This window comes from Leopardus geoffroyi, chromosome E3 (assembly GCF_018350155.1).
Source record: "Leopardus geoffroyi isolate Oge1 chromosome E3, O.geoffroyi_Oge1_pat1.0, whole genome shotgun sequence".
In the NCBI taxonomy this organism is placed as follows: Eukaryota; Metazoa; Chordata; class Mammalia; order Carnivora; family Felidae; genus Leopardus; species Leopardus geoffroyi.
In genome coordinates, this window is record NC_059340.1 from 3,278,757 (window position 1) to 3,292,452 (window position 13,696).

Here is a 13,696-nt window from a genome sequence, read left to right on the forward strand (position 1 = left end):
GGACTGGGACACACCGGGTGTGCAGTGGCTGTGGGGCATCTGGGCCCATGTGGCCGATGGGCAGCAGAGGGGCATCTGAAGTGGACTGGGGAGGGCTGGCAGTTCGCAATTGTGACCTTACTTTCCGAGAAAGAGTTAGGGGAGGTAACTGAATATGTGGTCTAAGCACAGATGGAAACATTTGAAATCAGTTCTACCCCAGGGTGTCTGTGCTGTAAGATCCCAGGCAGTTAAAGCCACCTAAGCACATGAAGTCACTCTAAGGATCGGGTGGGCAGATTGTGGGGCGGGGGTTAAGACAAGGGGGAAGCCCCTGGGCTGTAGCCCAGTCACGCGGGACCTGCAGGTTTGGGGACTGAGGGTACAGAGGGGGCACGCAGGGGACCCATGTGGGGTCTCAGAGAAGGAGGCAGCCTTGCCTGGATGAAGGGTACTTTCTGCACTCATGTGTAGGAAAGCAGAGCCCCCTCACGTCTGTAGACAGTGTGAGGGGGGGAGCTAGTGGGGGACACACTTTACAAGAATCCCCCTTGTAGCTCTCCATTATGTGCGTGTTTTCATTCTTTGGCAGAAGAGGCAAGGCACTGTCTCTGCTCAAGCCGCAGCCAGGTCCAGCTGGGTAGCAGACCTCTCTTCCCAGAGAATATTCATTAAAAACACTAAGTGGCGGGGGTGCCTGGGGGGCTCAGTCGGTTGGGCATCCGACTTTGGCTCACAAGTCACGCCCCGCGTTGGGCTCTCTGCTGACAGCTCGGAGCCTGGAGCTGCTTCGGGTTCTGTGTCTCCCTCTCTCTCTGCGCCCGCCCCCCCCCCCATGCTCTGTCTCTCTCAAAAATAAATTTAAAAACATTTAAAAAAAAAACCCACAAAGTGGCAGAAGATGACTCCTTTCAAACAAGAGAGAAAATTCCTGGCTCGATTCTTCACTAAAAAAAAAAAAAAAAAAAAGAAAAGAAAGAAAGCCCAATTGTTGCTGGTTAGTGGACAGAAATGGTGGGGAAACATCCCATTAAGCTCTGTGGCCAGGAAATAGAACACAAAATGTGCTTAGACCCACCATTAGTAGGTAAAAAGAAAAATTGGACATTTCTTTCTTGGGAATTGAGAAAACTGGAAGTGATATCATCTTTTGAGAGTTTTTTAACGGAGTCTCAATTTTTGGGGGGGAGGCAGGCAAGGAGCCTGTTTTTCCTGTTCAGAATGTGGACTGTCTCACGGAAAGGTGGCGGTCGGGTGCTAGCTTGGCCCCATGGGGGCCGTAGGGACGGCCTCCCTTGCTCTCTGGCTGACGGCACCTCCCTTAGCTCAGCAGCCAGCAGGCCCCCTTCCACAAAGCTCCCACGCGATGGGAACTCGGGGGCTGGGGAGGGGAGGGTGGGCAACACAGTAAAGAGGAAACAATATAAATTTTAAGCCCAGACATTGCCAGCTGCTTCCAGCAGAGCTGGAGGACAGCATATTTGGGCAGGAATCCAAGAAGCAGAAACACTGAGAATATAAAAGGAGCAAAAAGCTTTCTTTGCTGCTCTATCGACTGAAAAAAAAAAAAGAAGTCCGTTCAAAAATCCATCAGAATGTCTTTCTGGAAACTCAAAGCTGGAGGAAGATGAGCGCGTTTCGACAACCGTTCTATTTTACCGTCTTCCCTGCTCAGAGAGTGGCATTTGTCAGTGTTTGAGCTTATCCGTAAAAAGTCTTTTGAAAGTTCCACCCAGATAAGTGTATCTGCCGAGGCTGTTGCCATTTTTTTTTTTTTTTTTTTTTTTCAAATTACAAGTTGTGTTAGGAAGCTTTGTCCAGGTATCAGCCGAGCACCGCGTTCTGAATCAGCTGTCTGCAACCGAGGCTGGCCGTAGCCGGCACGGGGGTGAGGCTTCTCCGAAGGAAGCCTCCTCTGCTCTGTGGCCGGACGGCCAACACACGTCACCCATGACTTCGCGCTCTCCTATCTTAAGCTTGACATACTGCACTTTGTTATTACTAGAAAGATCTCGGTGTGGCACGTTCGGGGTCTGACCGGAGGAGCCATGTGGGGCAGAGAGCTCAGTAGGAACCGGCTTTTTCCCCCCGGGGGTGGGGGCCTGTGCTGGGGGACTGGGTTCCTCAGCTCCTCCCGGCTCCCCTCCTGTTTCTCCGGGCCTTGCGTGCCACAGCCCCTGCAGAGCGGGCGAGGGGTCCCTGGCCCTGAGGGTCCATGACCGTGGATTGTTCACCTCATGCTGGGCTCCGGGACTTCTTGTCTGGGTGCCTCTCACAAATGACTGTCGGGATACTAGGACAACGCAGAGCTGAGAATAGCGGCCGGTGTCAGGCAGCATTTCTGTGCCAGGGCCCTGCAAGCTGCTCTCCTTGTTTTATTCAGCTTTATGCTCACATTTGCCTGGCCCAGGGAGTTATTTTTATTGTCCCCGTTGTGCAGAGAAGCAAACGAAGACTAGAGAGTGTGAGAAACTGCGGCGGTGATGGGCCTCGAGTCCGGCCGGCTGCTCATTAAGCCACTGTTCCACCCCGCGACCCTCTGGTGTCAGGAGAACGGCTGCACAGGGCAGGGTCCCTCACAGGCCGGACGCCCGGGTGCCCGGGGCTGCTTGTCGGGACCCAGCCAGCCTGGTGGTTCTCATTAGATCAGATCGAGGAGAAGGAGAGTGAAGTGTGGCATTCTCCCTTGGCCCGTTGCTTGGGTTCTCGGTGTGGCTGGGACGAAGCTGAGCAAAATAATTTACGTGCCCAGAGCCCAGTCACCTTCCACCTCGAAATCCCTCACCCCCGCAGGATTTGTACTGGCGTTTCCTTTGGCTCTGGCCTGCGGGCTGCCCTTGCCGGCTTAGAACTTTCCACACAAATCTGACCCAAAGAGAAGGGACTCTTGTGCTAACAGGCGACTTTGTTTTTAACTTATTTTTAGAACCAGGAGCTGTGGGACATCTGAGTTTCACGGAGATTCTAGACACATCCCTCAAGGTCAGCTGGCAGGAGCCTCTGGAAAAAAATGGCGTTATTACAGGTTAGTGTCCCTGTCTTCTGAAAAAGGAAATGCAGACTGTGTCCCAGCAAGGAGATGGCCTGGCCATACCCCACACAGCCCTCCGGGTAGACGTGCACTGGCGGCCTCTTTGGGTAGCGGACGTGTCCACCTGGCCATCGGCAGAGGGCAGAGGGCTTGGTCGCCACGCCCGAGATCATGCCCCTGGGGCCCCACCTCCTTTGGGGTATTTCTCTGTGGGCCACAGCTTTCGAGTCAGAGGCCAGGCCTCCTTGCGTTCTCTTAACGAACCTCTAGAGCCTTTGATCAGGGGAAATCGGCATTTTGTGGCACATCCCTTCACACACACCGTCCCCCTCGATTCTCGAGGCGATGCGGCAAAGTATGTGCCGATATCATGACGGATTCTCAGAGGACGCTGAGGCCCAGAGGGCCCTCCTTCAGCAGCCATGCACCAGATGTCCACTGTGTGCGGACCCTTTGTTAAAACGCTGCGATCCGGCAGCGGCCAGGGCCCCGGGAGCCCCACGGGAAGGCCTGGGTGTCCTGGCTCGGGCTCCTTGCCCCTGGCCCCCCGTACAGGGCCTTCGGGGGACCCCAGCTGACAGGGGAGGCCAGCCTGCCCCGCCCTCAGACAGGCTCCTCTCTGACTTCAGGCATCTCTGGGGAGCGGTTTGTCTTTTGTAGGGCTTTGATGATTTTTTTCGTATAGAAGAGGCTTCACCTCTTAGGTTCAGGCTTAATTTAAATCTTGGCTTGAAAAAACAGTTCTGGGTTTGGTTAACAGCCATGCAGGCTTCGGCCTCACGTAAAGGTGGGAAGGACCGTGTCCCACTGTTTCAGGGGCTCTGAGGGCTTCAGTTCACCTCTCAGACCCTCCGTTTCTTTGTCTGGACAGTGGTACAGCCCTCGTGGGGCCGTAGGGAGGAGGCCCCGGGCGGCTGCGCGCAGCACCCATCCGAAGCTGCGGCCGCCACCAGCCCCTTCCGTTTACTGAGCGCTCTGTGAAATGTCAAGCCAGCCACTCGTGTCCCCACAGTGCGGCCACGCGCCCTGGGACTCTGCCTGCAGCACCTCCTGTCATGTCTGGGGCTCCTGCCTCGGCCCTCTAAGCCTGGACCCTGAGGCCTCAGGGGGACCCAGCTCCTGAGCGAGTGGTGTCCATCCTTCCTGTGCATCTGTGATAAACCTGTCCCTCAGCGGATAATTCTGATGAACCTGGACGGCGTTGCCCCTCAGCGGATACTTCTGTAGCCTGACCGCCTGCAGAAGCCCACGGAGGCCCTCCTGTGCCCGACACTCCAGAAGCCCGCTCATGCTAGCCGTGCACTGGAGAGACCGGGAGTGACGTCCGTCCCCGCTGCCCGGCCTCGGGGCCACGTCCTAGACAGCAGCAGTGGCGACCCGGGCACTTACCACAGGCAGGCACCTCAGCATTGCAGGATCCTGTTTAGTTTGGAACAAGCACACAGAGCACCTCTTACAACCCCTGTCTGAGACCCTGGTGTCGACGTCCCAGGGTCACGTGGCCGGCACGGGGGGACAAGTGTCTGTGTTCTAGCCTCTCCCTCCTCAGTGTGACGGCGGTGGGGTTCACACCATGTTCCCAACCCTGACCCAGGGGCTCCCGTCTTCCTGGGGTCATGGGCTCCCACCAAGTTTCTCCACACACCTGGCAGCTCTCTGGATGAGGTCACTTGGTGCAAAAAACTTAATTATATGCAAACAACTCAACAGCTGAATTTGAAATTAATGGAAGCCTACCTGCCTCTGTATCGCCGACACCACCAGAAACCCAGCTCTGCAAAGACAGGATGTGGGCAAAGGCGTGTGGCATGCCGTGGTCCTGAAATTGAGAACCGTGGTCCCCTGTGGACACAGGTGGGAGGCACCCAGCATCACTGTGGCCTCGCGCTGTTTCTGGGGCTCCAGGCTGTGTCCCGGGTGCCCGAAGGCATAGCCTGGGGACTGCCTTCCTACCCTAAACTCCTCTGTTCCCTTCCGTTAGTCGGGAAACTTCCTGGTGCCAACCTCTCCTGCTTGTCCACAAAACACTACCTTGTCTCCTGAGCTCGGCCAGAGGCCCCTATAGACTGGTGTGCTTAGACCCCGATGCGGCCTCTAACCCTGACTTTCGAGCAGGGTACATCTGTGGGTCTGGTTCTGTCCTCGGAGCTAACGTTTTGAAATGCCTCCTGTCAGCAACGTTGTCACTCCAGGAAAAGGGAAGAGTCGCTATTGAAATTGGACAGCAGGGCCCAGATCCGTTGTGTATCCGGCAGTCCCCTCAGCATCCATCAGAACGCAGGTGTGACTGCGAAACGACAAAGGCCTCCTGCTGCCTGGAGCGAAGAAACTGAACAGAGTGTGGGTGGGCAGAGCAGGACCTCGTAGACAGCAGCAGCCGGTGTGGGTGAACTTTGTTTTCTGCCACACAGAGGGAGGGAAAAGCAAAGTAAGCAGGACCAGGGAGAAGCGCACAGAGGACGACTGCCCTCGGAAGCAAAGGGCATCCAGCTCAGATCTCTCAGGGTCGGCTCCAGTCCTATGGCCGGAACGAGGCTGCGCTCAGCGCCGACTTCAGAGGCGAGGCGTCCACATCTGCGTGCTTGGGCCCCGTGACCGCCGTGTCTCAGAAATCTGGCCAGGGCTCCGTGGTGGACACGTATGGACCCAGACACTTCCCTTCCGACGGAGACACTGTTGGCCCCCGTCCCGTCCTCTGTGAACGCACCCCGCACCTCACTCCTGGTGTAAATCTTCCGGCGGGCACGCGGGCGCACGAAGTCACCGAGCAGAGCCGGCGTCCCCGGCTGAGCCGTGGTTGCCAGTACTCGCGATTTACGATCATCTGTTCTCGCCAGCTAATAGGGCTTAATGAACTCATTTTCGTATTTTATTTAAACAAATACCTGTGGTTACACGCAGCAGCCTCGTGTTGTTCAGCACGGAGCTTGGCCATCGGAGCTCCTGGCTGCTGGCATCCTGGTGCTTTCTGGCACCGCCGTGACCTCAGAGCCACGGGCGGACGCCCCGCTTCCCCTGTCAGCCACGTGGTCCCCGTCTCACTCTGTCTGGCTGCGCTGTCCCCTTTCCCACGCAAACTCTACAGCGTGCCCGGGTCCCTGCAGTTCTGGGGAGGCCTGCGGAGGAAGAGGGCCTAGCGGAGCCGAGGCCTGACGGCCGTGGTTTCCTTGGCCTCACTGCACGGGTCCCCCAGTCACCTCCCCGGTGACCCCTGCCCTCGGCGAGGCCCTCCCCGGCCCAGGCGGCGCTGCCCTGACAGGTCAGCACCCTCCCTCGACCGGGCTCCCGGGGGGCGTGCCAGCAGCAACACAGAGTCTGCCCCGGGCTCCGGGGGGAGGATTTCGCCAAGTGCAGCAAAAGGAAAGCCTGGTTTGTGGGCAAACTCGGCCTCCAAAGCCACCCACCATCCTTCTGGAGGCTCCCTGTCAGTGCAGCTGCTACTGGGGCCGACGACAGCGGCACGGTGTGGTCCTCTGCGTGGGGCGCTCGGTGGCCGAGACGCCCGGAGGAAGCCGTTCTTTATCCACCTCCCAGTCAATTCGCGGCCAGAAAGAGAAGGCAGCCCCGAGCAGGGGCGGCCTGCCCGCCGAGCAAATTGCCCATTGCACTTATTGTAAATTCCAGCATCTTCCACTCTCCCTGCGTAAACTCTGATTTATGAGGGCCAGGATGCAGACAGACAGCTTGTGATTGGATGTACTGCTCTCTTGTAGAGAATTTACTTCAGATCAACAGAAAATTATTTCTGAAGCTCCTGCGGCCGTTCGTCTCCGTTAGGCGGCATCCGGAGCAGGTAGGAGGCCCGCTGAAGGCGCCGGGTGCCGGCGGGGCGGCCCCTCCTGCCTCCTCTCGGCCGGAGCAGGTGAAACGCCCCCGGGCCAGAGCCGCCAGGCACAGCCGAGCTTTCCCGCGCCCTTCCTGAGCAGATGAGTGTCGTTCGGTTTCGTTTGCATCCGCAAGGGTCGTGGCCCACCCGGCGACCAGGTGTGATGCTGACGGACTCCAACAAGGCCCCCCCACTGAGGACTCCGATCGGGTTTGGGCTCCAGGTTGCCATGACGAGCAACATGCCGTATTTCCGTGAAGTTTGACGAAGGACAGCTTTGAAACGGATAAAACTGTCTGACTGCCAAGCCCGTAGCATTTTGCGACGCCTCCTGCTGTATGTTCAGGGAAGACGCGGCCATCAGACTGCTCAGAGACGTGCCAGGTGGAGCCAGGGTCAGGGCTTCGGCGACAGGGCCGTGCACGGGGGTGCTCTGTGGGGAAGCACGCAGCCCCGGGCCAGCCCTAGAAACCCTTGGCCACTCCCAGCAAGCCTACGGACCTCTCTGCCCCTTAGTTTTCCCCGCCATAAAGGGGTAGTGACGGCTCTGACCCGGAAAGTCCGCTGTGAGGATTAGATGAACTGATGTGCTCAGGACGCCCCCGAACACCAGGAACTGTGTGTTTGAAGCCAGTAATTTGATTTTTAATCGTACAATTAGATCCAAATTCCGAACTGACAAAATGAAAAGAACGGGTTGGCCTGGCGCGCTGAGGAGGAGGGAGGCAGGATGTGGGGCGGGAGGTGAGGAGGGAGAGTCTGGGGTGTAGGGGGAGCAGGGCAGCTGGGCGGGGCATCACCGGTGGGGCCCTGTGCAGGGGAGACGAGCGGGAGGCGGGCAGGCAGCCCACAGCCCAGATGGGCGTAGCGGAACGCAGGGGCCCGGGCGGAGGTGATGTACGCAGAGGCACCCGGCGGCCAGTGGCCGGGACCCCTCTGCTGCCCTCCTGTCCCGGATGCCCCATCGTCACCGCCCAGCCGGGGGGCCTGGTGTCCGTGCCCCGGAGCCCCCGGGCTGTGGGACTGCAGACAGGCAGCAGCTTCTGACATTAATTTTTTTTTTTCTCAATATTACAGTCCCAAGATGCTCTCTAAATTCTTATTTACCTGCAAGCACAAGTTTCTAAGTATATTTATTGCCTTCATCAGAATGAGCTTTAAGACTCCTCTCAGTGCTTCGGTGTCCCGAGTTTATTGACTGGAAAGACAGAAGAGCAAAGCATTTTCGGTGGTTCCCCTCCCCGGGGGGCCCGGGAGCGCTCTCCATCACTGTCTCCCTCTTCAGGAGCCGCTCTTAAGGGTCCCTAATCACATAAACTCCCCTCCACGGGGGGCCGATTCAGGATCTTGCTGAGGCTTTGTTTCCCTGAGCCTAAAATCACGGTGGAATCCGAGGCTGACTAAACTGTAATCGCGAGCCCCTGCCCCGCCCCCGCCCCAGACGGAACGGTGTCCAGGGGAAGGAGAAATTTCGCCAGGAAAAACGGGAGGCTCAGAAGGTGGGGAGCAGTTGAAGTGGCGCCCGGGCCCAGAGGAACTTTTTAGGCAAAGCACTTTGTGCGGGAGAGAGCGTCGATCAATCATTTCATGAGGGAGAAAGTGGCAGTGTTTCCACAAATTAGTTGCAACCCAGGAGCTAGCTCCTGATTTAGAGCAGGGTATAATGAAAATACCAGCCTACGAAAATGGAAATATTGATGAAACGCATCCACGTTTTGACAAGAGTTGAAATCAGGCGCAGCAGGCTGGCGGCCATCACTCTTCTCTCCGCCACCCACCCGGCTCGGGGGCTGAGGTCGCCAAACCCAGGCAGCCCTCTAGGTCTCGGGGGGGGGGGGGGGGGCACTGGGCCGCAGAAGAAGGGGCCCGACTCTGAGTTGGGTTTGGGCAGCCTGTGCGTCCTCCCGGCCCCCCCCGTGCTGTGGCAGGTGTTCAGACACAGCGCATGTGGCGCGCCCTCGGCTCCCGGGAGGCCCGGCTAACTCTGTTCTTGCTCCTAGGCTACCAGGTCTCCTGGGAGGTATACGGCAGGAACGGCTCCCGGCTCACCCACACCCTCAACAGCACGACTCACGAATACAAAATCCAAGGACTGTCCTCGCTCACCACCTACACCATCGACGTGGCCGCCGTCACCGCGGCGGGGGCCGGCCTGGCGACCTCGTCCACCATTTCTTCCGGAGTGCCGCCAGGTCAGTAGAGCCCAGCTGCCGCTCGTCTGAGGACGTTGCCCTCAGAGAACGCCGACGCCCGGGGCTGAAGGCAGCTCCGTGTCCCGGCCGCCGGGGACCTTCAAGAGAGGGGTGTCGGCTTCCTGCTGGCGGTGGGGTGGGAAGCGGGCCCTGTGGCCTGAGTCAGCCCCATCCGCCAGCACCTGCTGTCGGGTGGCGGGGTGGGGGGGATCCCGCCCCGGGGAGCGAGCTGGCCGCGGGGTGCGGCCCTCCAGGGAGACGGTAGTCAGGGCCTGCAGGGAAGACGGTGAGAGATGTGGGTGTGGAAACCGAGAACAGCAAGCATGAAACTTCATTCCCCGAACTACACAATGGAGACTTGGGTGGAGATAAGAAGAAGGAGTTGGAGGAGGTGGCAGGGGAGGAAAGATCTTGCAGACAGAGGGAGAGGCAGACGCGTCCCCAGGCGCCGGGGACTCAATTATCTTCCCGAACATGCAGCACGCTCGCTCCAGCCTTGGAGAATGGCACTCAACTCTTTTCTCTCTAATCTTAAAGTTTCTGTTTAAAATACATGTTTTTCCTGGGAATTCACAAACACAAGTGAATGCGGGAAAGTGCTGTGGGCTCTCGGTTCGACTGTAATTCCAGCTGTCAGTCTCTGGCCACTCACAAGATGCCAGTTTGCCTCGTGTTGGCTGGTCTTCGAGGGTTAGGCCCTGAAGCCCCCTCTGAAGTCTGCACGTCCCCCCATCGTGCCCTCCGCCTCCCTCTGCCTCCCACTCCGTGTTCACACCCAGCCGCTTTCTTGGAAGGGGGACACACGCAATCTGGAAGGGACGCAAAGCAAATAAAATGGAAAGAGTAAAAAAAGAAATCCGCCCAGGAAAGAGTGCGTTCTCCTCACGGGGGCCACGTTCACGAGAGAGCTCGGCAGCCGCCACCCCCAGTTGGGTGCGACGAAGGAGGAGGGCACGGTGTCTCCTCTCCTCTGAGCAGCGCGACCTCATAGGACGCTCTCTAGAGGCCAGTGGCCACCCGCTCTGCCAGCTGGGCGGGTGTCCCCAAGCCAGTCAGTCTCTGTCCCCAGATACGTGGTCGCCGCACCCTCTCTCCGAGGTGGCGGGTCGGCACGGCCACCCACAGCGCATCCCAGGGACTTCTGGGACCCGCGGATGCGGGGCGGGACTGGAGGCTTTGCCTCTGCAGCAGGTGCTCAGGTGGTCGGGGACCATGCTTCCAGGCAGTCCGGTGTCTCTTAAAGGCGTTTACAAAATGAGTTTGCTTTTTGAAAGAGAGCAGTCTTTGACTTCCAGAAAGATTCGTTTCTTCGCCATCCACAGCCCGTTCCCACAGCACACGTTTAAGATACTGTTGACGCCCTAATAACCAGCGATGATGGCGGGACGCTGGATGTGTGAGAATTGTCTCACGCTCAGCGACGGACGGCGACTTGAGGAGCATCACCACGTGTAACCAGGTCCCCCTGGGTCGGCTCGGGCACCTTACGGACCTCCGGAGGCACCACGGAGAGAGAACTCGCGGGGAGAGGGCCCCGCTGTGCCAAGTTAACCTTGGCGAACTCACCTGCAGCTGGACACGGGTCCAGGGCCTGGAGATCTGTCTGGAAGCAAACTCACACCCGCCGTCACATCACGCTGGAGGACTGTGCTCCGCCTCCTGCCCTTCAAGCTCACAGCCGTTAAATGTCTGGAGCACCACGTAAAGAGTCCAGCGAGCCGAGAAATACAAAGACAAGAGTCACTTGTCCTTCGATTGAAACACTTCCTGCTTCAGAGTCATGAAACTAGACGCGGAAAGGACCCTTGAGGTCCTGAGGACCCTGCCTGTGCCAGTGCTGTCCTGACCACTCACGCGGCCTTACTGTCCCCGTGCTCGTCCCGGTTTTCAGCCCCCTGCCCCCTCCCCCCCCCCCCCCCCCCCCGGCGCGACACGTTCCTCGGACACGGCGCGGGCTGCCCACCGCCTCTGCTGCCTGCACGGCGTCCTTGTCGGCTTCACCCCATCCCCCATCCTCCCCATTTGTGCTGCTGCCAAGATAAGAGCCCATATTTCAGACTCACGGTATCCCGCTTCTGAGCGGGACCGGCTCTCTGGGGGAGCAGCCTGCCCGAGGGTCTCCACTCGGTGAGTAGGCCAAAGACCCACGTAACCTCCCAGGGTGGGAGTGTGTCTCCCCCCCCCCATTTCGTTGCCGGAGCAACTGAACTCAGGCAGAGTGGGGAGAGCCCTGCATTTTCACCCCAATGTGGTTGTCTTGGAAACCGGACCCAGGAGCCTAAGGCTCAGGACCCCGCGCACCTGGCAGTGATACACGGCACCTGCTGTCTCCCGCCCGCCCCGCTCCGCTTGCCCCGGCTTCACGGTCCTCACCAGAGGGACGGTGGGTGTTTGGTCTCTGTGCTCTTTCTGGGGTCAGGAAGAATGACATCCGCTCACGCTTACTTCGCTCAGCCTGTAGCTGTTAATTACCGGCTGTGCACAGACACGAGGAAGTCCCACCTTCCGAGTTTATCGTCTGGGGCCGCGTGTGTCCTCGCCCCACTGCAGAGGCCGTGGGGCCTGACGGACGGCCCTAGGAAAGTAAGGATCGTGCTGGGGTCACGTCCCGGGGAAGCAGTGCCTCTCGCTTAGGGGTATTGAAAGCAAATCTGGGCGTCTTGAGACTGTGTCCTTGCTGACACATTTGATGCATTTCCTAAGCTCGCAGAACCTCGCCTCTCCATGTTTTCTGTCCTTTCTGTCTAGAGCTCCCTGGTGCCCCGTCCAACCTGGTCATTTCCAACATCAGCCCCCGCTCAGCCACACTTCAGTTCCGCCCCGGCTACGACGGGAAGACGTCCATCTCCAGGTGGATCGTAGAGGGACAGGTACGCGCTCGCGGAAGCGGACGGAGGGCTTTCCAGAGAGCCACATGGGGGCCTGCGTGTGGCGGTGGGAGACTCTGAAGAATGACTGGTCAGTAGCGCGGTGACCCTCGGGACAGCGGTTGGGGAGGTGGTCGTGTTTGCAGGACAAGAGACTGGAGATGACAGGCTGCTGGGGGCAGGATGTGGACGGACACGGGAGATAGGGACGTGAGCCTGCGGGCCACGGAAGGAGTGATTGCTAGTGCTCACATTCAAGTTTTGGCTCCAAATAGGTACCCAATTGGATAGCATCCTTGATTTATTTCTTTTTAATTCCACATAACAATTAGCCACCAAGTGTACGCGTGCGTGAATACGTGCCGTGAGGACAGCATGCTTGTCCCAGGCAGTAAAACGAAAAGGAGGGGTTTCTGTCTTGGGAGAAAGACGCTCAGGCTGCTGGGAAAGGAACGTGCACATCGCAGTGGAGGACCCAGCAGGGAGGCCTGAGGGCAGGTCACACGGGGTCCCGGAGACGGGGGTAGTGCCACACAGGCCACGGTTCCATGCCCCAGAAAGAACAGGAGGTAAAAAGCTAAAGAGACAAGTGATGGGAGCAGCAACGTCTCCGGACCGTTCTTGTCTGCAGGAAAGTCCCAGCGACACTCATAGCTGGGCTTCTGCCCTCTTGCGAGATAAGTCACTCCCGCAAATTGGCCGTCGATCAGGGAACAGATTCTATTCAGATCCTCAAAGCTTTCACTAAGCAACTATTTCCGAAAACCTCTGCAGGATTCTGGAAGCCCAAACCTGCTTGTTGGGACTCATCGATAAATGAGACCACAACAATTATTTCCTTAGGAAAAAAAGTCCCCCCCCCCCACGTCAAGGTGAAAATAGCAGGTCCCCAGTGAATGGGAATCAAGATGATGAAAGCGAACTTTAATAAAACACGCAGAAGAAATTATGGGAGAAAATCACTCTATCTCATGAAAACCAATTCTAGGTCTCAAGGTCCCTCTGAAATAGCTGAGCAAGGCCTGCGGGAGCACGTGGTGCCCCCTGTATCACTGCCCACGGGAGGGCTGCACCCCGGGGATGCCACGGATGCAGGTCTTCCAGCTTTAGGCCTGCGCGTGAGGCTCGGTGGGGCCACAGGGATGTGGTGGCTCACCGGACGGAGGCTTCGCTTCATGCCTCTGGGGCCAGCGGGGGTCACAGTGCTCTGTCCATATTCTGTCTACCAGAATTCAGTCGCATGGCTCCAGTTTAACGTGAGGGGGTCTGGGACGGCTCTCGGTGTGCCCGAGAGGAGGAAACGATGTGGTGGACACAGAGCAGTTTCTCTGCCACAGGACATTTGCTCAGTACTGCTGTCCCACGACCACATCTTTAATTTTAACATAAAAAATTTTAAACATACCGGAGAGGAAAGACGGTAACACAGTGAACTCCCATATACCCATGACCTAGACTCATCTGTTCTATTACCTAGATTCATCTAGTCCCCCTCTTTATTGTTGCTGAGCTGGTTTTTTTTTTTTAATGCTTTTATGTCATAAAATGCAGCTATGAAAAATAATGGTAAAGATTACGTTTGTTGACTTACTGACATAGAAAGGTGTTCCCGTACATATTATTTAATGCAAACGAGCAGATCAAAGGTAGTAGGAGTTGTATTATGTGAAGTCATTTATGCAGAATTATGTGGTCATGTTTGTGTATGGAATGGTAATGTTAGCAGCTAATCTGGTTAGGCAGTTTGACTTCTTTATATACCCATAGATACACATATACATAATTATACACACACACACAC

General features: G+C 57.4%; 1 protein-coding gene across 1 annotated transcript in view; it reads left to right on the top strand.

Moving 5' to 3' along the window:
• SDK1 (sidekick cell adhesion molecule 1) overlaps positions 1-13,696 on the top strand; it is an 888,340-nt gene that overhangs the window by 736,496 nt on the left and 138,148 nt on the right. Inside the window, exons 21-23 of the mRNA XM_045462082.1 lie at positions 2,906-3,004; positions 8,837-9,028; positions 11,777-11,898. Of these exons, the coding sequence (XP_045318038.1) occupies positions 2,906-3,004; positions 8,837-9,028; positions 11,777-11,898 (413 nt within the window). The remainder of the gene's footprint in view (positions 1-2,905; positions 3,005-8,836; positions 9,029-11,776; positions 11,899-13,696) is intronic.